Raw genomic sequence first — 27,597 nt, forward strand, 5'->3', positions numbered from 1 at the left:
TTTGTTGCTTTCATTTTCAACTCCGTATTTATCTGGACAGGAATATTTTCAACTAAGTGATGTTTTCTACTAACAACCTGGGTTTTTTGTTATTCATTTTTATAGTTGTTAGAAGCAGCTTTTATGTGTAGACAGTGAGACAACTAGTTGCATTATTTTGCTTAAACATGTAGAGAAGAAAATCCTCTAAAATACTGTTACTATCAAAGAACTAAAAACATTTGCTGAGTCTTGGGTTTGAATAACTAAGCAAATTATTAAATCCAAGGTTCATCGGATGAAGTTATGATATTATCAGTATTTAAGAGGCTTTTATTTAATTACTATTTTTTAAAAAGCATACAAATCTACTTATAATAGTAATACTTATACTAATGCAGGTTTGAGATTTTAGATTTGCCTGTACAGTATAGCATAAACATTAAGAGCAGCAGGACCCTGGTTTTATGGGATTATTACACCTGGAAAACCTGACAAACATCATGAAATTCACTGAAATTCTCTTCGTTATATTGACTTTATCCCTGGGAACCTACGGTGAGTACATTATGTCCTATGCCATATTATACAATTACAGATTTGGTAAAAATGATGCAGTTATAATTATTGCTACTAACCAGTATCCATGAGACAACAGAAAGGTGTATACATCACACATACATAGTACATAAAAATAATGACCAATAACAGGAGGTAAAGAGGACCATGCAACAGATCTGAAAAGCTCCCAGTTTGTGAACTGCAACTTTAAATTAGCTCAAGCTGCATGAGTTTTATAGGTTAATATATGTTTTATTTTGTATTTCTTTTTCTTCTCTTTGCTAAAGATTAATACTAAAAAAAAATCTTAGTTGGTATATTTGTTTGTGCACATTGTGTTGCATTTCAAATGGTTTAAAAGGAAAAGGAAAAGGATTTGGAGAAAGAATCAGAGGACTCCTATAATAATTTTGGGATTGACTTGCCCTTTAACTGTTCCATTTAATTTAAATTTTAGCTATTCACTTAAAGGGATCCTGTCATCGGAAAACATGTTTTTTTCAAAACGCATCAGTTAATAGTGCTACTCCAGCAGAATTCTGCACTGAAATCCATTGCTCAAAAGAGCAAACAGATTTTTTTATATTCAATTTTGAAATCTGACATGGGGCTAGACATTTTGTCAGTTTCCCAGCTGCCCCTGGTCATGTGACTTGTGCCTGCACTTTAGGAGAGAAATGCTTTCTGGCAGGCTGCTGTTTTTGCTTCTCAATGTAACTGAATGTGTCTCAGTGGGACATGGGTTTTTACTATTGAGTGTTGTTCTTAGATCTACCAGGCAGCTGTTATCTTGTGTTAAGGAGCTGTTATCTGGTTACCTTCCCATTGTTCTTTTGTTTGGCTGCTGGGGAGGGAGGGGGGTGATATCACTCCAACTTGCAGTATAGCAGTAAAGAGTGATTGAAGTTTATCAGAGCACAAGTCACATGACCAGGGTAGCTGGGAAATTGACAAAATGTCTAGCCCCATGTCAGATTTCAAAATTGAATTAAAAAAAAATCTGTTTGCTCTTTTGAGAAATGGATTTCAGTGCAGAATTCTGCTGGAGCAGCACTATTAACTGATTCATTTTGAAAAAAAAAATTTTCCCATGACATTATCGCTTTAAAAAAAATTTGACCCGTTTTGTCAAAATTTGCTGCCAGCGAAACGTCTATCTATGGGCGTCATTTCCGTGGCGAAACAAGGCAAAAAAATTCACCCATCCCTAAGAACACAAACCTCACTCTGGACAGACTGGATATGAAGTAGACAAAGTGCAATTGTTAGAGAAATATAATAACTCTATTGTGGGATACTGAGGGCGGGTAAGCCGGATATGTTTTTTGAAGATGTTGTTGGAAGCAGTGTGTCATGGAGATGCATTTGGATGCTAGGTGTGGCTATACATATTACATGCTCTAGCAGCAGTCTTTTGCTTACTTTACCCACAGAAGCCACAGAGTACAATCACACCACTCACTCAGACACTATACCCCAAATTCACTGCTTCCACCCCATTAAGGCTGTAAGACACTCCCGATATACCAGCTAACATTATGATATTGCTTCCTAGCATTTAATTGTTCCCTTTATACTATTCCAGCAATTGCTCCAACAACTAAACTGTTAAATTTACATTTAAACACACGTTTTCTTTCTGCCAGCAGTTAATGGGTTGAGGTAGAATGTGTAAACAACAATGGATTTGTTTAGACATCAAGGGAAAACTGTGGTGTTTATGCATATGACCTGTATATGTCTCTGTGCACAAGACTTAAAGGGGCAGATTTATCAAAGTGTGCATTTAGGACTCACCACAGAAAAACTCACTCACTTCCTATGGGATTTTTATAATCTATGGAGTTCACCGTTTGATAAATATGCTTTTAAAAATCCCATAGGAATGAGTAGAAAGTGAGTCAGTGAGTTTTTCTGGTGAGTTCTAATCTGGCATTTTGATAAATCTGCCCCTTACAGTATGCTTTATATTACATAGTACTGCTATAAGTGTTACAGTTGAAGTTACTCATTCTCGCCTACAAAACATAACAAAAACGTTATAGTTCTAGCTTTAGTACATGAACAAGGCATATGTACCAAATAATATTAGACTAGAATGTTAAAAACATGAAAACACACATACCAGTAAGTATAACCTTATGGTCCCTAGGGTAGGTGGAAGAACAGATTTAATGGTCCTCAAAACAAATTGTATTTGCCATTCATAGTTTTATTTATTTTTTTACACATAGGGGCACATTTACTTAGCTCGAGTGAAGGATTAGAAGGAAAAAAACTTCGAATTTCGAAGTTTTTGTTTGGCTACTTCGACCATCGAATTGGCTACTTTGACCTTCGACTACGACTACGACTTCGAATCGAGCGATTCGAACTAAAACTCGTTCTACTATTCGACCATTCGATAGTCGAAGTACTTTCTCTTTAAAATAAACTTTGACTACCTACTTCGCCACCTAAAACCTACCGAGCGCCAATGTTAGCCTATGGGGACCTTCCCCATAGGCTTTCTAAGCTTTTTTTGATCGAAGGAAAATCATTTGATCGATTGATTAAAATCCTTCGAATCGTTTGATCCAAAGGATTTAATTGTTTGATTCAACGATTATTCCTTTGATCGTTCGATCGAAGCATTTGCGGTAAATCCTTCGACTTCAATATTCGAAGTCGAAGGATTTTACTTCGAGGGTCGAATATCGAGGGTTAATTAACCCTCGATATTCGACCAATAGTAAATGTGCCCCTTAATATGGTATCAGGTATCTGGACACCCCCACACAAATGTAAGGGGAGTAGCCTTTAGCTGGACAAAGCTTGGGTTTTATGGCCCCTGAAGATATATGGATTACACCAATAATATCATGCACATAACCCGTTCTATGAACATGGTAGAACAATGATAACCTCTGTCCATAAACTTACATTTGATTAAAAAAATGTGTATTATAGTCAAGTTTACACTTACTGGATAGCTGTTAATGCATTAGACCTGTATGTTATATTGGGGGAGAGTAACTTGCAGACACAAATAGGAGGATATTAAATGCTGCACTGTACTGTAAATGTATGCTGGTTCCAGTCCTTAGTTTAAAATTCCTCTTAAAATGTTTTGTGCCCTTTTACCAGCAAGTAAACTTTTGCCTACAGATGAAACCTTGAGCTGTGCCAGTTTACCCGTATATAGCCTTTATTGTCACATAAAATATATTTGAACTTAAGTGCAAACATTGGATTGCAGGCTTGTGGCTCCCTTGTTGTTTGTGTATATGGTTTTATTATATATTTTATTATATTTATTTTATATAGTGTATGGGAAAGGCTGAGTTTTTGACAAGAAAAATATATTCTGTGAACCTATTTAATCCTATTCTTCTTTAAAGCTAACTGATTTACATTTCTATTAGTTGACCTTAAAAACAAGAAGGAATTCAGGCAAGTTCAATCCATTGTTCAGGTAAACAAAACAAGTATATATGTTTTCTATAGCTACCCATAGAGACATAACTTGAATTCTCTTGGGTACCATAGAAATATCTTGTTTGTTACAAGCATTAGTCACAGTCACACACCTCTAAATTAGGCATAGTACTGGGTTGTATGTTGACATATTATTATTATTATTAACATGTATTTATATAGCATATACATTTTGCGTAGCACTGCAAAGTAAATGTGATTATACAACTAAATCACATGAATTATACATATAACATATGGAGTTAGATACATTACAATCAATACCTGTACAAAAGGTGAGGAAGGCCCTATGCAGAAAGAGCTTACACTCTAAAGAGAAGGGAGTAATACACAAGGTGTGGGAGTGGGCAAAATCAAATTAAGTGGGTGAGAAATGTGGTGTATGTGGTTGCGTTTGGTAGCTAAGCAGAGTGAGGGTAGGCGTTTTAAGAGATTTCTTGAAAGCAGAAAGGTTGGGAGAAAGTCGGACAGACTGTGGGAGAGAGTTCCAGAGGAGGGATGCAGCCCTTGCAAAGTCTTGAATGCGAGCATGTGAGGAGGTAATGAGAGAAGAGTTGAGTAGCAGGTCAGTAGAGGAGCGTAATAAGCGAGTGGGTGAGTATATAGAGATGAGTTCAGAGATGTAGGGTGGAGCAGAGTTGTGAAGTGCTTTGAAAGTCAGTGTCATTAATTTGAATTTGATTCTGAAAGGTAACGGAAGCTAGTGCAGGGATTAACAGAATGGCGAGGCAGAGGAGGAGCGGTTGCTGAGGTGTATGAGCCTCGCAGCAGTGTTCATTATGGACTGGAGAGGTGACAGTCTCTGGAGGGGAAGGCCAATTAAAAGAGAGTTACAGTAGCCTAGACGTGATCATACGAGAGTGTGGATAAGAATTTTGCAGCATCTTGGGTGATAAATGATCATATTTTGGATATGTTCCTTAGGTGGAAGTGATGTGACTGGATATGAGGAGTGAATGACAGGGCAGAATCTAGGATAACCCCAAGGCACCGGGCCTGGGGAGAGGGGTGATAGTGGGATTGTTAACTATGATGGATACTTCGGGGATGCTACTGGTGTTAGTTGGGTGAAAGAGAACCATTTCAGTTTTAGAGAGGTTTAATTTAAGGTACCAATGCGACATCCAGGTAGAGATAGCGGACAGGCAGGAGGAGACGCGAGTTAGGAGTTCTGGGTTGAGATCAGGAGATGAGAGATAGATCTGAGTATCATCAGTATAGAGGTGGTAGTGGAAACCATACGAGTTGATTAATTTGCTGAGGGAGGAAGTATAGAGGGAGTATAATAAGGGTCCCAGGACAGAGCCTTGAGGAACCCCAACAGAAAGAGGTAGGGGAGAAGATGCTACTCCATTGTAGGAGACACTGAAGGAACGATTGGTGATATAAGACATACTTTCAGGGTATTGGTGTATGGCCTAAATTGTACCTCTTTTTAACATTCAAGTGTTGGGAGGGATTTAAAAGGAGCCTGAAGGTCAGTTAAGGGGAGATATCCTGGGTTCCCTTGGAACTATAGCAGGGTGACTGTTACCCCAATGTTTCTATATATCTGTAACCTTGTTATGAGCTAAGGGAGCCCAGTCTGAAGGTCAGTTAGGGGGAGATTTGGGGTGAGTGCTTATTTGTGCCCAAGGTACCCCTGGAACTATAGTAGGGTGACTGTTACCCCAATATTTCTATATATCTGTAACCTTGTTATGAGCTAAGTGGGCCCAGCCTGAAGGACAGTTAAGGGGAGATTTGGGGTGAGTGCTTATTTGTGCCTTGATTACCCCTGGAACTATAGCAGGGTGGCTGTTACCCCAATATTTCTATATATCTGTAACCTTGTTATGAGCTAAGTGGGCCCAGCCTGAAGGACAGTTAAGGGGAGATTTGGGGTGAGTGCTTATTGGTGCCTTGATTACCCCTGGAACTATAGCAGGGTGGCTGTTACCCCAATATTTCTATATATCTGTAACCTTGTTATGAGCTAAGTGGGCCCAGCCTGATGGTCAGTTAAGGGGAGATTTGGGGTGAGTGATTATTTGTGCCCTGGGTACCTCTGGAACTATAGCATGATGACTCCTGGCTACATCTCTGCCTTCACTTTTAGTAGACTGAGATTTCCTTCTCATTGAATTGGAAGAAGGCCAAAAACTGCCTTCTGAGCATGCAGTGGCATGACTATAGAGGAAGCAGACCCCACAGCTGTGTGGTGGGGAGCAGAGAGGGGCTGATGCTTTACAGCTGAGGAAGGAGGGTTAATATCATAACAGCATTGCCCAGTTAGGTACACAGTGTAGAATTGTATGGCTAAGTATGGCTCTTGTACCAATAGACATGTCTCCTTTAACATGTGCTTCAACCCGGACCAGAGCCAGGAAGGTCCCAGAGTAAAGGAGAGATGCAGGGAGTTGGGCAAATGTAACATGCTATAAGAGAATAATCTGTAAATTATCTGTTTAAGTGAACTGGTGATTTTGTGACAGGTAAAAGAATGGTAACACTGCACTGTTAACTATTAAATAAAGTCTCTTGCAAGTTTATACACAAGACCTTTGTGGTTCTCTAATTTATTTAACACTAATTTGCCTGCCAAAAAGTCTCCCTGAATTGGTGGTGTGTAATCTGGCCATACTACAGGGAAATAATTGTTCCCCATTACACCAAGTTACAAACCTAATAACCTTCAGCTACAATTCCAATAATTCCCTTTATGTCTGAGACTATTCATGGTTTTTCATTTCACAAAGGACAAATTCTTGCCAAAGTATTGAGGGCCTAAGACAAATACTCTTTATAGTATCCAAATCCTGACCCATAAAATGTGAGTGTGAGCACTGATTCCCTACTTGTATGTGTTACAGCAGGAGGAGACATCCCTCTCCAGGTGACTGGCCGTGTAGGGGAGACTGTCACACTGACACCCCGTCTGAATCTCACACATCCCATTGATACAGTCACATGGATGTATCATATCAATGGGAAGAGAACAATCCTGGCTGAATTCAGAGAGCAGAAGTTTATCAGAGTGAATAAGAATTATTTCATCAACCGCCTGGAAGGATCTAACAGTGGAACCTCATTACAGATCAGAGAGCTGAGAATGGAGGATAGTGGAGTCTTCACTGCACAGATTAATGTTAATGAAGAAATAAGAGACATATCCTATAATCTCACTGTATATGGTAAGTAAGTGAGTGTATGTACATGAGGGAGTTGTTACAGCTCAGAGCAGACAGACTTGTATGGAGGAACTGAATTTATTGTTACACAGAGAATGACACAAGCCATTAGGAGTAGCCACATAAACATAAATAAACATAAATAAACAGTGCATAAATGCCTAAATTCTGACTGTGGACTTATTAGGACTCATTTACTATGGAGGGAGCAAATTGTGCTTATTTAATGTTTACATGATTTTCTAGTAGACTTAAGGTATGAAGACCCAAATTACAGAAACATCCCTTATCTGGAAAACCCCAGGTCCTGAGCATTTTGGATAACAGGTCCCATAACTGTACATAGTGATATAGTTCACTTGGGTTGAAAAAAGACCAAAGTCCATCAAATTCAACCCCTCCTAATGAGACCCAGTGTCCTTACACACACCCTGACAAATATTCACATAAATTCTATATATCCATATCTATACTAACTATAGAGTTTAGTATCACAATAGCCTTTGATATTGTGTCTGTCCAAAAAATCATCCAAGCCATTCTTATAGTCATTAACTGAATCAGCATCACAACATCACCCGGCAGTGCATTCCACAACCTCACTGTCCTGACTGTGAAGAACCCCCTACGTTGCTTCAAATGAAAGTTCTTTTCTTCTAGTCTAAAGGGGAGGCCTCTGGTACGGTGATCCACTTTATGGGTAAAAAGGTCCCCTGCTATTTGTCTATAATGTCCTCTAATTTACTTGTAAAGTGTAATCATGTTCCCTCGCAAGCGCATTTTTTCCAGAGAAAACAAAACCTACAAGGCAGGCGTTTCAGAGGACAATACACAGAAAGAAAAAAATTGAACAACTGAAAAAGAAATTAAGGGGCAGATTTATCAAAGGTCGAGGTGAATTTTCGAATGAAAAAAGTTCGAATTTTGAGCTATTTTTGTGTACTTCGACTATGGAATAGTCCAAATTCCAAATTTATCATGTACTGTCTATTTAAACAGTCGACTTTGTCCATTTGCCGGTGGGGAAACTGGCAAATTTGCGCCTGGTGAATACATTCGCCCATCACTAGTGAAAGACTCATGAAAGGCTCAAACATGCCGAATACATTATTTTAGGCAAATTAGTGAAAGCTTTAAGATATAATAACCCTAAAATGTGGTTTTAGTTATCTCTGAACATAAAATATTTCTTCATGAATAAATGGTAATAAGAATTAGGAGCATCAGAACCAAAAATATAACAGTAAAATAGGTTATAAAGCTGAAATCATTTAAAAAACGTGGGGGGTTATTTATCAGAGGTTACAATTTTTTTATCTCAAATGAACTCTAAACTCGAATGGTGTCTTGAGAAAAAACTTGAATGGAAAAAATCTGATTTTGAGAGTTTGAGTCCAGCAACTCGAAAATGCAAAGAATCGGTTTTCATATGAATGAGTTTTTAGGCAAAGCCCTCTGAAAAAAATGAACATTAAACGGGCTGTTAACATCTTCAAACAGTCATTTACTCCTACATGACCTTGATGGGTTTTAGATGTTGTATTTTCAGATTTGAGCTATTTCCAGGGTCGAAGTATAATAAATCTTGAATATTCAAGTTTTATTAAAAAAACTAGAATAATTTGAGTTTTTTTTATCCCAAAATTTTACTTTTGACCAAAAAATACAACTTGAAAACTCAAATATTGATGGAAAAGAGACCTCGAACCTTAATAAATCTGCTCCTTAAATTGCAATAGTATATTTATAGTAAGATTTCTGGATATGGATATTTGGATAAACCAAGGACCACTAGGTTATAAACTGGCTTTGGCTAGCCCAGCAAGTAGGCTTTGGCCCACGGTTTATGTCAAACAACATCCAACGGCCAAGTGGTTTTCATAATAACTATTTGAATAATTATTTGAATGATGTGTAAACATTATTTGGTCTATGAATTCTGAAAATTGTATCTAACTTTTATTGCAGAGTCTCTCCCTCTCCCTACACCAGTTATAAATAAGACATTAGATGAGAATTCCACTGATCTCTGTCATCTTCATTGTTCTGTCCCATCCAACTCAACAAGTGTGTCCTACAGTTGGATCTACAGAGATAAAGACACTGACATACTATATGCAAATGGCAGCACAATCAGTGTATCACTGAAGGATAAGACATTGGGGACACAATTTATCTGCTTGGTACAAAATCCTGCTCATACCAACAATGTGTCAGTCCTTTTATATCCATGTGATGAGACACAAACAAAAGGTATGTATGGGGGGCAAATAAACAAAAATAATCTGTTTTGGATCCAGAGTTTTTGTAAATCAAAGGTAATTAGGATCAAAAGCAAAATGGCAGCACAATCAGTGTATCACTGAAGGATAAGATATTGGAGACACAATTTCTCTGCTTGGTACAAAATCCTGCTCATACCAACAATGTGTCAAATCTTTTATATCCATGTGTTGAGACGCAAACAGGAACAAAACAAGAAGGTATTAAGAGAAATGCCCAGTACTAACAAACTGGATACTATATTTATATAAATAAGAGACACCAAGGGTTTAAAACTGATATAGGTACTGTAGTGTATGTAAGTGTAGCTTGGCAAGGAATAAAGATTATGCATAGTTACTTACTGTACCTTCTCAAACATTATAATTGTTGCTTAAAGGTTAAGTGCATTTAGATTTACTTGCAACATTTTACATACAAGGGCTCATTTATGATGACAGGCGCAATTGCGTATAAAAAACACACTCCTTGGACTTGCATGTATTTGCACCAAGCTCCATTGTTCTTGCCCAGTTTGATGAACTGTGCGCAAGTAGTAGAATTTTTAAATTAAAGTAGGCCTTTTTTAATACAGATGCAAGTTTACATTTGCTAAAATGATTGCAGTTGCATATTGATTATTCACATTCAAACATGATCCCTGTGCTTCTTTGTATTTGCTTCAAGCTTCATTGCACCCAGACAGCTTTTCTGATGAATCATGTGTAAGTGTGCCTATTGAGGTAGGGGTACCATGCAACTACTGCTGCGATGAAGTTGGTGGTAATTCCAGAGATCCCACTGCAGGCTGCATCAATAGGCACAGTAGTATTGAACCTAAAAAACATCACACCAATGTCATTTTAACGTTGAGCATCAGAAATGGAGCAATGCCCAATGCTGGAATTGGGGAAATGTTGCATTATGGGTAAAAAGCATGGTAAATTGCATCCAAACTTACATTTTGCACACTTCACTTGCATTCATAAATGAACCATACAGTATCCTACACTGATGTTTGTACCTTCTTTAGTACTTATACGTATTATTTTTTTCATGATTAAAGGAGAAGTCAACCTGTATGGGGGAAAACCCTTCCCCCTCCCCTGTGTAGGCCCCCCTCTCTTAATCCCCCCCGGCCTACATGCCCCCCTGGGCAAATGCCCCTAACTTGTTACTTACCCCTCCTTCCAGGTCCTCTGCTGTGGAATTCACAGACGCCATCTTCTCCTGAGCGCTCTTCTTCCTGCTTTGACCCGCATTTTTTGGCGCATGCGCAGTTTGAGGCATTTGCTGTTACAGAGCTACTGCACATGCGCCCGAAAGTCACGAAGTTTCCAATCTTTTTTTTCGGAAACTTTGTGACTTTCGGAGCATGCGCAGAAGATCCTTACCGGTAAATGCCTCGTACTGTGCATGCGCCAATAAATGCGGGTCAAAGCAGGAAGAAGAGCGCTCAGGAGAAGATGGCGCCTGTGAACTCCACAGCAGAGGACCTGGAAGGAGGGATAAGTAACAAGATAGGGGCATTTGCCCAGGGGGGGCAGGTAGGCCGGGGGGGATAAAGGGAGGGGGCCTACACAGGGGAGGGGGAGGGTTTTTTCCCTGTACAGGTTGACTTCTCCTTTAAAGCACATTCGATTGTACAACACTTTTTTCACTAGCAGTCACTGGGGGTCATGATAAACGCTGGGAAAATTTGCACCTGGGCAGTAACCCACAGCTATCAATGAGTTTTTTCAGCTAGCTCTAAGGAAAACAATGAAAGTATAAGTCTGTTTAGTTGCAATGGGTAACTATCAAGGTGCAAATTTGCCCAGTGTTTATAAATGACCCCCACTTTCTTCAGCCTCACACTTGCTAACAAATTAGTTGACAAACTATTATTGTCTCCAACTCCACAAGGTACAACAATTATACCCTGATATGGGAAATTGCAGAAATATTGTAACGTTTGAGCTGACCCTTTCTGCATCTGTAGCAATTTGCACTATATTTACATTATGTTTATTATTATTATCATATATTTTTAGATTTTTAGATTGCCAGCATAAAATGAATGGGTTTATACAAAGAACGTACAGAATTAGATACATAGAAACTGGTAATAGATATTAAAGGTGGAGGGGGCTCTCCCAAAAGAGCTTACAATCTGTCAGAAGCTACCATCCAACAAAATTCAACACTGACTTACAAGTTGATCAGTTGCATTTCTACAATATCAACCATGCAGATGTGATAAAGGAAAAATATACTATACCCTATGGTGATGAAAGTTTTCAGGCATAATTTGCAATGCCGTGTTAAAGGGGTAGTTCATGTTTTAATAAACTTTTAGCATGATGTAGAATAACATAACATACTACATATTATAACAATAATAATAACAAATTAACAATTGTAGCCTCACAGAGTAATAGTTTTTTTTTTTAGCTGCCAATTTAAATTTAAATCTAAAAAGAGGCAGAAGAGGAAGGCATATAATTTACAAGCCAAAAAAAAAAATAACCAATAGAAAAGTTGTAAAAAAGAGTAGGACATTGCATACATACAAAAAGTTAACTATGGGGCAGATTTACTAAGGGTCGAATTTCGAAGTTAAAAAACTTCGAAATTCGACCCTCAAATTGAAATCCTTCGACTTCGAATATCGAAGTCGAAGGATTTTTAGCGTATTCAATCGATTGAACAGAAATCGTTAGATCGAACGATTAAATAGTTTGAATTGAACGATTCCAAAGATTTTTAGCGATCGATTGAAGGATTTCTATTCGATCAAAAAAAAGTGCTGTGGAAGGTCCCCATAGGCTAACATTGCACTTTGGTAGCTTCAATTTGGCGAAGTATGAAGTCGAAGTTTTTTTTAAAGAGACAGTACTTCGATTATGGAATGGTCGAATATTTGAACGATTTTTACTTCGAATCAAAGTCAAAGTAAATTCGAAGTCGTAGTATCCTATTCGATGGTCGAAGTATCCAAAAAATTACTTTAGAAATTCAAACTTTTTTAACTTCGAACATTCACTCGAGCTTAGTAAATCTGCCCCTTAAAGTGGAACAAGCCATTTATGTCTGCAGAAAGACATATGGGAGTACATTAGATGAACCAATTGCTCATAAAAGCTGTAGAGCCATCTGTTAGACCATGAAAATACCACCAGAGATGATCTATTATATACACATCTTTAAGACATACATTTATTTCAACAAAGTTAAAAAATTAACATTTTTTTAAAACTCATTAGACACATGTTCTATTATAATTGGCACATGTGTATATGTCAGAATGCTCAATATGCATACCTAGTGACTAGGTCAAAGGGGTTGTTCACCTTTGAGTTAATTTTAGTATGATGTAAAGAGTCTTATGTTCTGGGACAATTTGCATTTGGTTTTTTCATTTTTTATTTGTGGTTTTTGAGTTATTTCGTTTTTTATTTAGCAGCTCTCCAGTTTGCAATTTCAGCCATTTGGATGCTAGGGTCCAACTTACCCTAGCAACCATGCATTAATTTGAATAAGAGATTAAAATATGAATAGGAGAGGCCTGAATAGCAATGTGAGTAATAAAAAGTAGCATTAACGATAAATGTGTAGCACTTACAGAGCATTTGTTTTTAGAAGGGTCCAGTGACCCCGATTTGAAATCTGGAAAGAGTCAGAAGAAGAAGAAGGAAAATAATTGAAAAACTAGAAAAAAAATAAAATAAATGAAGACCAATTGCTTAGAACTGGCTATTCTATAACATACTAAAAGTTAACTTAAAGGTGAACCATCCTTTTAACCCTTACAAAATAACAAATAATTCTGCAATCCTGATTGGTCAGACAAAAGGAAGCAAAAAGCAACTATGGCTTATTGTCATTTATTGCTGTTCAGATCATTGTTGACCAGAAGAACAGAACAACTAAAAGGTGTATACATGTATATGGTATGGTTATCAGGTAATCCAAGGTATGGCCACATTAACACTGCACGAACTATGCCTTAAAAAACTCCTGATAGAACCATGCTGTTTTAGTTACCGGCACACATATATACTTAACCACCTATGACCCTTTCCATTGAACGAGACACATTATAATGAAAAGAAAAATATAGTTAGCGGTGAGATACAAGAAAATAGGGAAAGTTTAGCTGAACTGTTGTAACTTTTATTATAGTGAGATTAAAATGTTATAATCTACTTTGTTGTTTTTGTCATTTCAGCAAATCAAAGATATTATTTTGCACTCTTAATAATCACCATTTTGGGGATTTTGATATTTGTAGTTGGAACTTTATATTGTTTCAGAAGACGCATAAAAAAGGTATGTTTTATGGCATTAAATCTGCAAACTTTCCTCGATGACACTTAATAGCTAATCAGCTAATAGAATATAGAATATTTTACACAATTTTTTGGCTAACTTTTGCTAAACTGTTTTTGCCATCTCAGGCCTGATTTAATCCTATTTGTCTAAGGCAGTGGGATGAGAAAGACTAGCAAAGTGAAATCTATCTACAATTGTCCCACCCTTCAGATAACAATATACTCAACTTCCAAAATCTCATCTTTCCCTATTCAACTCTTTTGATCTTGTAACTGAATCTCCATGCTTCTCCTGTCCTCTCCACCTACAACTTGCTTACTTGATCCCACCATGCCCTCACCATAACTATAACAGTGTGCTCCGTCCTTACTCCAGCAACGTACTCATATGTTCAATTACTCTCTAACTTCTGCTACTTTCCCTTATTATTTAAACAGGCCTGTGTCAATCCCATTCTGAAAAAGCTACATTGGACCCATCCTGTTTGTCTCTCTCCACTAGCCTCTAAACACTTAGGGGCAAATTCTCTAACCTCTGTAAATTCACCAGCGATGGCTTCGCTCATATCGCAACACTTTGCCAAGCGAAAGTTCGAATGGACAATGCTAATTCACTAAAATCAAAAGTTGCGTCCATGGCACTGAACAATGGCGAAGTTTCGCTAGCGTTCATTTGGCAAGCAAAGAGAAGTTGCGCTAGCGTTGGCTAATTTGCATACGGCGGGAAGTTAAACTTAATAAAAAACCTTAATAAAAGAGTTGTTATATTGCCCTGGACATGATCCCAGTGTATAATTTATGCGCCATATGTTAGGAAATGTAGGGGGGGAAGCTGGGTACCCTAAAAAAAATGTATGATCTTTTGTAGCCTATCACCCTGAAAAACTGTTTTTTGGGTCTTATCTACTCTATTGCACTTCGTCTGGTCTGAGGTGGTGAAGGCAAGTCTGGCACAAGAGGTAACGTTCACTAAAATCCGCATCTTAGTGAATTTGCGTAGTTACGTCCATTCGCCAGAGCGCAAACTCGCCTAGGGTTAGCATGCAAAGTAGAGCTAGAGTCTATCTCCTTCACTAGCAAAGTTACGCCAGTGCCCGTAAGTAAATCTGTGAAGTCCCGAAATGACGTCACGCTGTCGAATTTTCGCCAGCGTTAGTCATTTCGCCCTTTAGTAAATTTGCCCCATAGAATGACTTGTCTTTTTCTGTATCACTAACTTTCTCTGCACCCATAATCTGTTGTACCCTATGTAATCTGCTTTATGTAGAGTTGCAAACAATCTCCAAACTGCCAAGGCCAATAAACACAGCATCAGATTGGCGCAACACGGGGGCTGCTGCCTCAGGGCCCCCCAACCCAGCTGTAAACCCCCTCTGTGAAAGTATTTCACCCCTAAAATAGTGGAAAGTGGAGTGGAAATAATAGCCTAGAGAGTGTCATTGAAATTTCCTACACTATAATAGCCAAACTTTCACTCAAACAATGTAGATTGGTTATTAAAAGTATCTTAGGCAGCCAATAACCATGTTCACCACAAAGTTGTCTCCAAAATCACAGAAAACTGATCATTACACCCCTTGTCTCATTACTGGGTACACATCCAGGGGTGATTCTGGCCTTTCTGCTGCCTGAGGCGAAACCATGGCAATGAGCCCCTGTCACGCCCAGTGCCACACCCCCTATATGTGGATTTGAGTATGAAATGCTGCAATGCAAATACAAGCAACACAGTGTTTATACTGTATAAATAAACTGGATCATATAGTTAAATTGAATAAATGAGTCAGAAATTGTTCACATGTCTGAGGCTAATTGGATTTGAGAGAGGCTTTCCAATTATGGAATAACTAGCAGTTAGGCAGGGCTTGACTTAATCTGCACAAAAATGTTTTACTTCATGCATGAACCAGGGAACATGCCTTTTTTTTTTACTTTACTTTTTTTTACGTAAGCCTCTATTATTTATTAATCAATTGTCAACAATTTTATTTTGGGTATTAATCTACATTTATATATACAGTATAGGCACAATAAAATAGGCAAGGGCACCTGGGTTGCGCCAAGCGATGATTTTTATAAATACTGGCTTTTGATGATGACACACACTGAGAATTCAAATAACAGGCAGAAATAGTAGTATAAAATTATTCCAAATATTCATGTACCTGAGTAGTTCTGAATAAACCCCTGTCTCTGCCTGCCCTGAGCTTGCAGCACACAAAAGATGCCAGCAGACTGGTCCATTCCCTTCCATTTCCAAAGGCAGCCAATACCTAGCGAGCACAAGAATTCACGCGATCTGCGCGGAGCTGTAGTGTGGTGACGTAAGCAGAAGAGCAATGTGCGCAGCGACGCACCACACTGGACCGGACAATGAGGGCAGCAGGAAGGGAGGGATTGCTACTCTCTGTCACGGACGTTTTTGTCACAAGCAGGTTAGACCTTAACCGCACTGTCCGCACACTTTATTTTATACACAGAGTTTTAAACTCTGCAGATATTGCGCAGCAGCGCAGCGGCTAAAGTGCCGCCCCTTGTCTTGATCCGAATTTTGCCGCCTGAGGGTCGATTCTCAGGCCGCCTCATTATAGAAGCGCCCCTGTACACATCTAAGGGATCCATCGTGCGGTGCTCGATTTCTCCTCCCTGGCTACCTCCTATAGAAGGCAGGGAGGAGAAATCGATGCCGCACGATGGATCGTCGCCCTGACGCCGTTTAAGAAGAGAAACGCATGCAGAGGATCGGTAAGTAATTTCTTAATAAAAGCTTTGCGAATTAAAAGTTTAAACTGTGTTGGTGGGTTTTTTTTTTAAATTACTGTTTCTGGTCCTTTAATGAGCTGCTCAATAGCTGCTGCTTAGATAAGGGAGAGGTTTGTTTTAAGTTAGATAGGGAGCTCTGAACCAATTGCCCTGTTTGTAAAGGAAACAGAAGTTGAAATGAGTGAACATAGCCCAACTTTCAAATTAGTGCTTAATAATGGCAAAAATATAGGAAAACTAAATTACATTTGTAGCACTATAGTAAATTTGAGTGCACCTTACTCTACTATAAGCTCCACTCCCAGTCAATATGCCCCGGATGAGACCTTAAAATCTTAGGGAATGAGCCTTCGCAGCGCTGTGGAGGCAGGGTGTAGTGCAACTATAACTGGATTCAGGTTGCAAATAATTGTGCGCCAGTGGTTCTTATAACTTAACCATAGAACAGATTTATTGAACATACAATCCTCAGTGGAGTGTACATAAAGAGAGCATTGCAGGATCATACATTACAAGGGATAGGCAATAATCACAGCACCTTTGGTCACTATAAATTCCTTCAAGAAGAATGAATGCAGCCTTGAGGAGGTACAACCAGCTTTCAGCCTTTTCCCTAAGTGGAACCTGAGGGGAATACTCTACCCTAGGTCTGTACACTTAGTCCCTACTTCTGGGCAATTAGTACCCTGGGATCTTAATCCCACTACAATCCTCGTAGGAGCCTTAAAATGAAAGCATGGCTTTAGAGCCTCTTATACTCTAGCACAATGCCATCTGCTGGTCACTGTGAGAAACAACAAGGGGCATAGCTTAAAGCAGGAATAGGAAACAGTTACCCCTCCCAACTGTATTTTAGGACCCAGTTAGGTGTCTATAAAACTGAGGGACTGCCTGCTAATAATACTGGGGATGGCTATTTTACACATCCCTTCAGTCTCCCCCTGGTGAAATCTTTACGTCCCGGCAAGGAACATATTCAAATAACAAGCACCAAAATACTTTACAACAATAACACGGTATTGCATTTACAGTACGGTTAACATTCTCTCCGGTAGCCTCTCCATAGGCCTACCAGGGAACCATGGTTAACCTGAAAATCAAGCAGTTAAGGCACATCTTGCTAGAAACCCTTTTAGAACCAAACACTTTACCAAAAGTGATATTTACCTTATAACCTCTTCGGGGTCACTCTCCTGAGTGTACCCAGGTACAATGGCATATCTGAAAGAAAACAGCAGCATAGAAAAACAGTTTACTGTCACTGGACTGTGCCTATATTAGCTCATTGCATATCTTTATTGCAACACCATAACATTCATCACATTATATAACCACTCTTGGGTACTGTCCAGGTACCCTTGGTCAATGAATCTCTGAAAAGGAAGGCACAAGTTAGACATATTATTTTCCTCAAATACTTTAGCATTTCAGTCTATATAAGAACCGCAATTAATTTTGGTTGGTGAGACAACTATGGTGCATTTTCTCTTTCCTCAGGATCTCATCAATGTTCAATATTTATCAATGATAAAGTTCAGATACATGGGTGTTTTCCCCTGGCTCACTAGGGGTTACATGCACCATCACTTTGGGGTTTGAAGACTTTATGGGTTCACTAACCACTGATCTCTGACACTAGCACCTAATTTGTGCAGTGTTCTCTGACACTGACTTCCAGTCTTCATCCTCCTCCTGGAGGGAAGTCAGCTCTTTCTCCACTTGACTCTCAGGCAGTGGGGGATCTCTGGACCCAATTCGCCCAAATGAGAACTTGCGCCAATCAATATCATGAGTTAAGACTGGAGCACAAGTCGTTGTGGTAAGGGCAGTGTTCGTGGTAAGGGTTAAGTCCACCCAAGATCCCGAATTACTCAACCACACCTTACTGGTTGAGGGACACTCTTTGGGGCCTAGCACGGAGGTATCTTCCAGTTCATCCTCTGGGCTTTTCTCCTCTACATTAAACACGTCATCTGCAGTATTCACCTCCTGTGAGGTATCCGACTCCACAAGCTCCAACATCATTTCAGGCTGCAGGGTCTCCACATCAGGAAATACCGCTACAGCATCAGGCCTGAAATCTGCAGTAGGCTCTGATACGACTTCACTGTCTGCGTCTCCCACTAGTGCAACCGTCACTGTTGCCATTGAGGGTAGGGGCGTTAGCGACGCCATAATGTCACCCCCACTATCTGGCTTTTCTAGGACAGGGGTAACGCCCGCATTGACTGTCCAGCCGGACGGTATTACACCACTAACCGCATCTGTGGTCTCTAGGGCCTCACCTTCTAGCGAAACAACTTCGGAGGGGAATGCACATTCCTTGTTACTGCAGACCTTACTGTGGGGAATAGCTAGATGGGAGTCCGGTGCGGGAGTCGCAGCCGCTGACACCCCTGGGGCATCCTCTTTTTTTTCGTAGATTAGTGTAGAGTTACCGCTCACCTCATCCTCGGTCTTTCCCACCAATGGAAGCTGGTCAGCCCGATGAAAAGGTACCATCCATAATTGAGAGCCGCATTGCAAACAGGCTCCACCGGGATCCTTTAGGGCATTGGGCGCTTCCAGGTCCCATAGGCCGCATACTGGAACCATCATTCCCCGGGCACTGGGTGAGAAAGTCCCTTGATATACATACTGCCGCTCATGCTCCACAAGAGTAGGAGCGCACGGCACTGGCTTTATTTCAGGTGCTTGAACCTCCAGTTCAACAACAGGCTCTGCCATCTGCTTTTTCGCCTCCGCTAACTCCAGCAGGGTTGAAGCAAGATACAAAATGGCTGTGGTATTATCTTCTAGACTGGGGCGCCTCGCCATGACTCTGAAAACACCTCTTCTGTTTGGTCTGGCACGTGTCCTTTGTCTTTTTTGCGTTCTCACCAATTTAACCCCTACTAAGCAGGGTACTGACGGTGAGCATGGCGCAGTACAAAATTCCACAGCAGCAACTTCTTTGGAAACTCCCCCTGGTGGATCACTCTCAGCAGAGGCACATTTGGGCATTATATTAACACAGGCAGCTTCTATGGCAGGGGAGCGCAACTGGGCTCTCAGGATCAAACATTAGCTCAGCAGCAGGGACCTTCCCTTGTCGAGGAATCCCCTCTATCAGTGGATTCAATTAGTCCCTGTGTAATGACTCTACCGGGCTATCCGGCTCAGACGGTAGTTCGCCAGTGGGGACCCCGGATTCTTCCGGGTAATCTACTTGGTCAACGGACCCAGTAACTCCGACACTCTCTTCATCTTCAGAGGGCGGATTACAAAAATCCGTCGCACTTGCATCTCTAATTTGCTGCGGTGTAAAATAGTCCTGATAGGCACACGGGCAGCCTTCTGCAGGGGCTCCTATGGGATACACCCTGGAGGGCCAAGTTTCCTTGCAAGGCTCATCAGGGACCCAGTATAGGAACCTGACCTTTCCTTTTTCCATTGAGGGTCCCTGGGTGACATATTCAAGCCCATTGAATAATGGGTTATCCATAAGAGCGTGATGCACACTGTCTGGGGGGCAGCGCTCGGGTATGCCATCAACTACAACTGCCTGCAAGGCTCCACTTTCTCCAAAAGAGCCCACAGATACACAATAGAAGGGTTTATCACAACCATTTTTTCCTTTTTGGGGGACCATGCTGGCAGGCTTGCATAAACACAGAGGCAACCATCCGGCAACCCATGGGGGAAAATCATGGAGGGGCCCTCACCATCATCAGGGAGCTTATTTTCCACTTGCCACAATAGCGCACATTGTCCTGAATCCATGAAGAGGCATGGGCTATGAACCGGTACCCTACAAATCATGGGAACATACTTAAGGGCCATGCAGCTAAGTACACAGGAGCGAGTGGGTGAACTCCATCTATCACCACCGCTCGGCATGGGTTAATGCCTTCCTTGATAGCCCAGGCATACACTGCATCAGAATTTATCAAGCCCGGGCTAACTGAAGGGGAATGGCCCTTCATCTGTTGGGGCAGTATAGTAGGCATTTTCACTGTAAGCGCAGTACTATACTATGATTTCGCCAGAATATTTGTGCGGGAGAGAAGAACCACAGAAGTCACCCACCTCTTTCCTGGCCTTTTATCTATTGAGTCCGCACTTGCAGCACCTGTCACACTAGGCTGCAGTGCGGTGTTACAGTTTTACCCTGTACAGGCCCCATGTTGGGCGCCAACATGTAGCGCTACAGTAAATTTGAGTGCACCTTATTCTACTATAAGCTCCACTACCAGTCAATATGCCCCGGATGAGACCTTAAAATCTTAGGGAGTGAGCCCTCGCAGCAATGTGGAGGCAGGGTGTAGTGCAACTGTAACTGGATTCATGGTGCAAATAATTGGGCGCCAGTGGTTCTAATAACTTAACCATAGAACAGATTTATTGAACATACAATCCTCAGTGGAGTGTACATAAAGAGAACATACAGGATCATACATCAACAGTGGATAGGCAATACTCACAGCACCTTTGGTCACTATAAGTTCCCTCAAGAACAAGAACAATGTGACCTATAAAGGTGAGTAGCCTATCCTTACTAGACCTGACCTGTCTAGGTTCCACTCAAGCTCTGCCTGCCTGCTCAGGCTAGAGTCAGCACAAGATGGACACTGAAAGAATTGTTCAGATTTTTGTTTATACTCTACCACAGTTCCATCTGCTGGTGACTGTGAGAAACAGCAAGGGGCATAGCTTAAAGCAGGAATAGGAAACAGTTACCCCTCCCAACTGTGTTTTAGGACCATGTTAGGTGTCTATAACACTGAGGGACTGCCTGCTAATAATACTGGGGATTGCTATTTTACACATCCCTACACATTTTTAAAAAATGGGCAGGATGAAGGTTAATCCTCCTAATGTTGGTTCAAAGGCAGTGCTATGTATATTGCATGAAACATGTGAATAACTTCTGTTTTAAGACACCATGGGGCTCATTTATAAACAGCGGACAAATTTTCACCTCAGCAGTAACCCATAACAACCAATCAGTGATTAGCTTTCTTCAACCAGCTGCAGGATGAACACTGATAGCAATCATCTAATTGGTTGCCATGGGCTACTGCCCAGGTACAAATTTGCCTACTGTTTATAAATAACCCCCCATGTCTTCCATGTCCTTTTAGCCTTTCTCTCCCTAACCAGTATGGGTATTTGGCTTCAGTATTTGTATGTATTTGTATGTCTGATGTGTACATACAAATGGAATACAGGTATGGGAATCATTATCCAGAAACCCATTATCCAGAAAGCTGTGAATTACGGAAAGGCCGTCTCCTAAAGACTCCATTGTATCCAAATAATCCACATTTTTAAAATGATTTCCTTTTTCTCTGTAATAATAAAACAGTACCTTGTACTTGATCCCAACTAAGATATAATTAATCCTTATTGGAAGCAAAACCAGCCTATTGGGTTTATTTAATGTTTACATGATTTTCTAGTAGACTTAAGGTATGAAGATCCAAATTACAGAAAGATCTGTTATTCAGAAAAGCCCCAGGTCTTGAGCATTATGGATAACAGGCCCCTTACCTGTATATTGGCACTTTATAAATAATTGTTATTAATATTGTTAAAGGTCATGTTTTCAGTGTCCTAATGAATGCAAGGAAATCTTCCAAAATATTTCTTTCTGCTCTTTGTACATCTTTTTCACATTATCACTTCTGTAGGCATTAAACCCTAGCACCAAACACCAAAATAACACAATTGTTTCCACCCTCTGATGTTTGATTACAAATTAATATTATCAAGCAAAAACTGCACATTCTTTTTCCTGTTCAAATCCTTTCAAAACTGTGATGAAGAACTGGGGGTGCAATCAAAAGAATATTATTTAAAGTTTTATATTATAAAATGTTATTTTAAGGAGCTTATTTAGCAGATATCACAATAGTAAATGCTGTATTTTTCTCTCTCTTAGTGTATAAAAACTCCTAAAGAAAATGTTACATACAGTGACTTTAAGGAGTTTCCTAAGAGAATTATGAATCAGGTAAGAGATCTGTAGGGATCTATATTATGTCTTATTATTATGTCTTATGTCTTCTTCTACAATGCACCTGCACCCCCTGTAGTTTTGCTTAACAATGGTGGGCCCCCTAAATGGAGCACAAAAGGTTGTGACTGTGTTTATAAGGTTAATTGCTTCTGCCTGCCAAAGCAAACATACAGATGAGCTGGACATCCCCTTGCATACCCCTTCCATACAATGAAGTGCAGTCAATACACAGTGCACAGGAACCCTGTACTGAGCTCTCTTGCTGTACCCATAACCCAGTACAATATGATCCAAAGCTTGGCAGGACTCACAGTACTTTCACAAATAATTTCCCTAATATGAATATCTAATTTGCTTTATGAACCTCTGTGCAATGCTAAGGCCCAAACAAGAGATTAAAAATTAAAGGAGAAGGAAAGCTGCCAAGGCAGTTTATTGTAGAACACCATTTTTATTCTTTAAAATGCTTTTTTAGAACAGCTGTAGACGCTGTCTCTGTTTGTTTAGGATGGCAGCTGCCATATTAGCTTGGTGTGACATCACTTCCTGCCTGCTTTTCTCCCTGTTCACTCATAGCTCTGAGCTCAGATTACAGCAGATAGGGGAGGAGGGGAGAGGAGCAAACTGAGCATGCTCAAGCCCAAGCCCTGGGGGTTTAAGTTGAAAACAGGAAGTCTGATACGGAAGCCCATGAGTACACAATAGAAGGAAAGAAATGTGGTGTTTCTTTTGACAGAGGACTCAGAGCAGCATTACTTTGAGGGTTTACTGGTGTATTTATATAGACCTTTCTGATAAAGCTTACCTAATTTTAGACTTTCCTTCTCCTTTAAACCACAAGAGCAAAGTTCATGTGTTATCATATATGTATCATCTATTAGTAAGCTTAGTCTTGTAAGCATTTGTTTGTTTGCTGTATACAGGGCAACGCACCTATGAATGGTCACTGTAACATGGCATGTAACCGAAAAAGTGAAGAGGCAGAATATGCCCACCTTTCTGTGAATATTGAAATTAATGTGAAGGTGTAGTTGGTGAGTAAGTGTGCAATAGCACCCACTTGTGTGACCCTTTCTGCCATTATCTGAATATTTTTGTATCAATCTATTGCCATATATAGGTATAATGATGTAATCAGCTGGCTGCTGGAAGGCTGTTTTCAAAATGACATGACATGGGCAGAGACAAATACCTGCCTCATTTCCCCAAACTGGCCTAGAAATAAATAACTCTTACCACTTGTTTTACAACTGGAATCTTTGTTGGCCACGGCGTTATTACAATACATAAGCGCCTGCAATACATACATGCCTATGACTATGTGTGGGATGACACGAAACGTGTCAGGATAAGATATGAGCCAGTGAAATAAAGCTGCTTGAACTTTTAACCACTGCAAGTGGAAGTATGCTGTGTTAATTCATTAACAATACATAATCATAAATACAGTATATAAATAAATAGCAGTTCCATATTAACAGCATTATAACGATAAAACATCAACCGTAATATGACAGTTACCTAGTAACTTACCATCTGCAAGACCATGGCAATAGGCAAAAATTAGGTGCATGACAATCATACCAGCCACCAGCTGGTGTGCTTGTGCTTTCCAGCATGATGGGCACGCCGGATTGCATGCTTCAACCAATGTAACATACCCTCCCAGAGACCAACGCTCTAAGGGGGAAATTTACTAAAGGGTAAAGTGGCAAAAATTCGCCAGCGTGATGTCATTTTGGCACTTCAACGATTTACTAACGGTAGCTGCCGTAAATTCGCTGACGTAATTTCACCAAGAAGATAGACTCTGGCGCAATTTCGCACTCTAACGCCAGGCGAATTTTCGGTCTGGTGAAAGAGCGTTACTATGCAAATTTACTAAGTTTTTGATTTTACTGACCGTCACCTCTATCGCCAGACTTGCCTTCGCCACCTCAGACCAGGCGAAGTGCAATAGAGTAGATAGGAGTTCCTCAAAATAAAGTTGAACATTTTTCTAAGTCCTAAAAAACATTTTTTCCTATTTAAAGGGTGACAGACTGAAAAAGATTGTACATTTTTTTTTGGTGTATGCTCCTTCCCCCTACATTTCCTTACATATGGAACATAAACTATACTGTGGGCTCATGTGTAGGGCAATATAACAACTTTATAACATTTTATTAAGGTTCCCTGGGCTTGTGTAATGTAATTGCTGCAGCATATACGTCCATTGTACTTTAACTGCACATTGTATGCTAATTAGCCAACGCTAGCATAACTTCGAACTGCTGAGCGTAATTTTGCTGGCGTAATTTCGCCAGCATTCGGTACCCTGTGCGCAACTTCGGATCTTCGTGAATTAGCGATGTCCAGACGAATTTACGCCTGGCGAAATGTTGCAATGTGGTTGCACTTTTCTAAAAATATTTAAAAATATAAAAATCTGTAAACTACATGAAAAATTTGTCTTGAATTGACACAACTGTCGGAACCGAAAACTCTACTACGCCATATATATATATAGTGCTAACGCACAGACCACTGCACCAGCTGTGTTTGAAAAGGTAGCTAGAGAAGGCTACAAAAGGGCTTGATATCCAAGATATATAAATTACTACAAGAGACCCCAATACACCACTCATATATGGGGAAGTGGAATAACATACTACCACAGCCATTAAAAGAAGATGAATGGGGTTCTCTACGGCGGAATGCTAGAGGTTTGGTAATGTGTCAAACAGAGGGAACATATATACAAGATAATGATGTTCTAGTATCTAGAAACTGAACAGATTTTTTTCTGGATCATTCTGCCACTTGCTGGAGAGTATGTGGGGAAATAGGCTTGCTTCTTCACATCTTTTGGACATGCCCTTTAATACAATGATTTTGGGAGGAGGTGGCAAAGCTCCTTGGCACTGTTTTACACCGGCCTATATCAAAGGATATACCGACTTTTATACTTGGCAAACCTTTCCCCAAAGTAAAAAGGAAGATGCAAAAACTGGTAAATCATATATTGACTGCAGCCCAACAGACAATTGCAGCAACATGGAAAACACCACACTCACCAACGATAACAGAGGTGCTCACCAGAATTGATACTAACAAAAACTTTGAATCTAGAATAGCCTATATTCAAAACACTACGGCACAATTCCTGGAAATATGGACTCTATGGGAACTACGAAATAGGAGCTAGAATGGTTCCAAACATAGTTACTCTCAGTAAAACCTGAAGCAGGAGATAAGGGAAAGCTAAGACAGACCCTTCAAGACAGACCCTTCTTATAATGATAAATCGAAACTTACTCTTGAATGGTTAATTTACCAAACACCGTCAATCTACTTATATATTCCTATATGTCTTAACTACATATGTAAAACTAAGCTGGCACGCATACTGTTTGTTATTTATTCAATGTAAACTTTTGAACGTTTTATTTGATGAAAAACTTATGTTACAAAAAAATATTTTTTTTTTTGTTACACGCTGAGATACACTGACTGTTGGATTAAGCCAAAATAATAAACAATAAGGCACCCAACTTTTATCCTTTTTATCCTAATTCAATTCCAGATTTTTCCATATTCTTCATGTGGTAAAGCTTGAGATGTTTTTCTCATGAAACTAAATTTGGCCCTTTGGGCCATGAAGTTTTTGCCATGAAGTTTTCATAACATAAACCATGAGATAAGTTTTTCCCATTAAAGGTGATGGCCCACTCTGCTATTTGGGGAGATTAGTCGGCCAGCGACAAATCAGGCGACTAATCTCTCCGAACTGCCTTTACACTGGCTAGAATGTAAATTGCCGGCGGGATGGCACTCGGAACGCTTCGGTTTCTGGCAGGATGGCCTTACTTGAATCTGGCCCTTAGATTTCCCATTGGAGTTTTGATGGAAAAAACTTGGAAATAAATTTGGCTTCCAGTTTTCCATACTGTATCTGAGAGAAATCCAGCAACGTCTTATTTCACCTAATAGAATATTTTCCCTCCACTTGATTAATCAGATTTACTTCTCCAGGCTTTTGATTAACCTACTACCGTCAACAGGCTTCAAATCTGATTTATTTTTTTATTTACAGATCAACCACAACAAATGAATGGTGTCAAAACTCCAAGCACAATCAACGAAAAAAATCAATGTCTCCACTGTCTGACTCAGTGGGCTTCTCAGAGTATCTGGGGAATAGTGGGACCTAGTGCCACAATTGTGAATAGTTCTGATCCTACCTTTTTTCTGAGCAACTGGATTATGTTATGGCTATACTAATGACTTCTCCATTCCAAATACTGCTGGCTGCATATAATATACACTTAGGCAAGTCCACAAATCTGTTTCTTCTCTGGGTTGAATACAGGACCTGTTGTATCACTGGAGTTTTCAGTCAGACCCTTGACAGTCTATAAGGGTATCTTGCCATATTTTGCAAGCCTAACATACTTGTGTATGTGTGTGGAAAAAACATACAATGATCAATGTAATAAAGAACAATTGTATCAGCCCTACTTTAAATTGCATGGAACCTGTGCAGGCCTATTGGCAGCAGACGAAACTGGATCTTCCAAATTGCAGCATCAATATCTTCAAGATGCAGAGAACACTGCTCCCAATCACAAGGATACCGTATGCTCACAGTGAGAACTAATTACAGGGCAATAAGGTGGGTGGCACGTGCAAAATACAGGCAGCAGAGTTGGGTGATAACCCTAAACCATATTCATAATGAATTTGTAATCACTCACCTCAACGCTATTGTTTTTTTTTTTTTTTTAAATGTTTTTAAAATGAATTGCCATAACTGTTAATCAGGAGCAGGTTTGTATGGTTCCCTTAAATATTCCATATGTCAATAATTTAATGTGTAATTTTACATTTTTTTAATTGATCTCTTGTTTAGTGCCATGTCAAAGGGAGTGATCCAGATTACAATTCAGAAGGTGGTCAAATTTTGGACAATTTCATTTGCTGTTTTGAGAGAGGTATAGATCTGTGGATGGGTCTGTGGGCCATGTTCTGGAAATATACTGCAGCTGTTATCTTGTGTTAGGATTACTTTTCCATTGTTCTGTTGTTAGGC

At 39.8% G+C, this 27,597-nt stretch overlaps 2 protein-coding genes across 2 annotated transcripts in view; both read left to right on the plus strand.

Annotated features, from left to right (window-relative positions):
* Positions 1-27,466, plus strand: LOC108699382 (CD48 antigen). Its single transcript, XM_018231419.2, has 7 exons — positions 1-537; positions 6,870-7,190; positions 9,156-9,440; positions 13,660-13,760; positions 22,449-22,520; positions 23,450-23,560; positions 26,602-27,466. The coding sequence occupies exons 1-6, from the start codon at positions 447-449 to the stop codon at positions 23,555-23,557; spliced, it is 978 nt and encodes a 325-aa protein (XP_018086908.1). The 5' UTR covers positions 1-446; the 3' UTR covers positions 23,558-23,560; positions 26,602-27,466.
* Positions 1-27,597, plus strand: part of XB5762037.L (uncharacterized XB5762037 L homeolog) — a gene marked incomplete at its 5' end in the record, with an annotated part of 583,381 nt that overhangs the window by 478,937 nt on the left and 76,847 nt on the right.

This window comes from Xenopus laevis, chromosome 8L (assembly GCF_017654675.1).
Source record: "Xenopus laevis strain J_2021 chromosome 8L, Xenopus_laevis_v10.1, whole genome shotgun sequence".
In the NCBI taxonomy this organism is placed as follows: Eukaryota; Metazoa; Chordata; class Amphibia; order Anura; family Pipidae; genus Xenopus; species Xenopus laevis.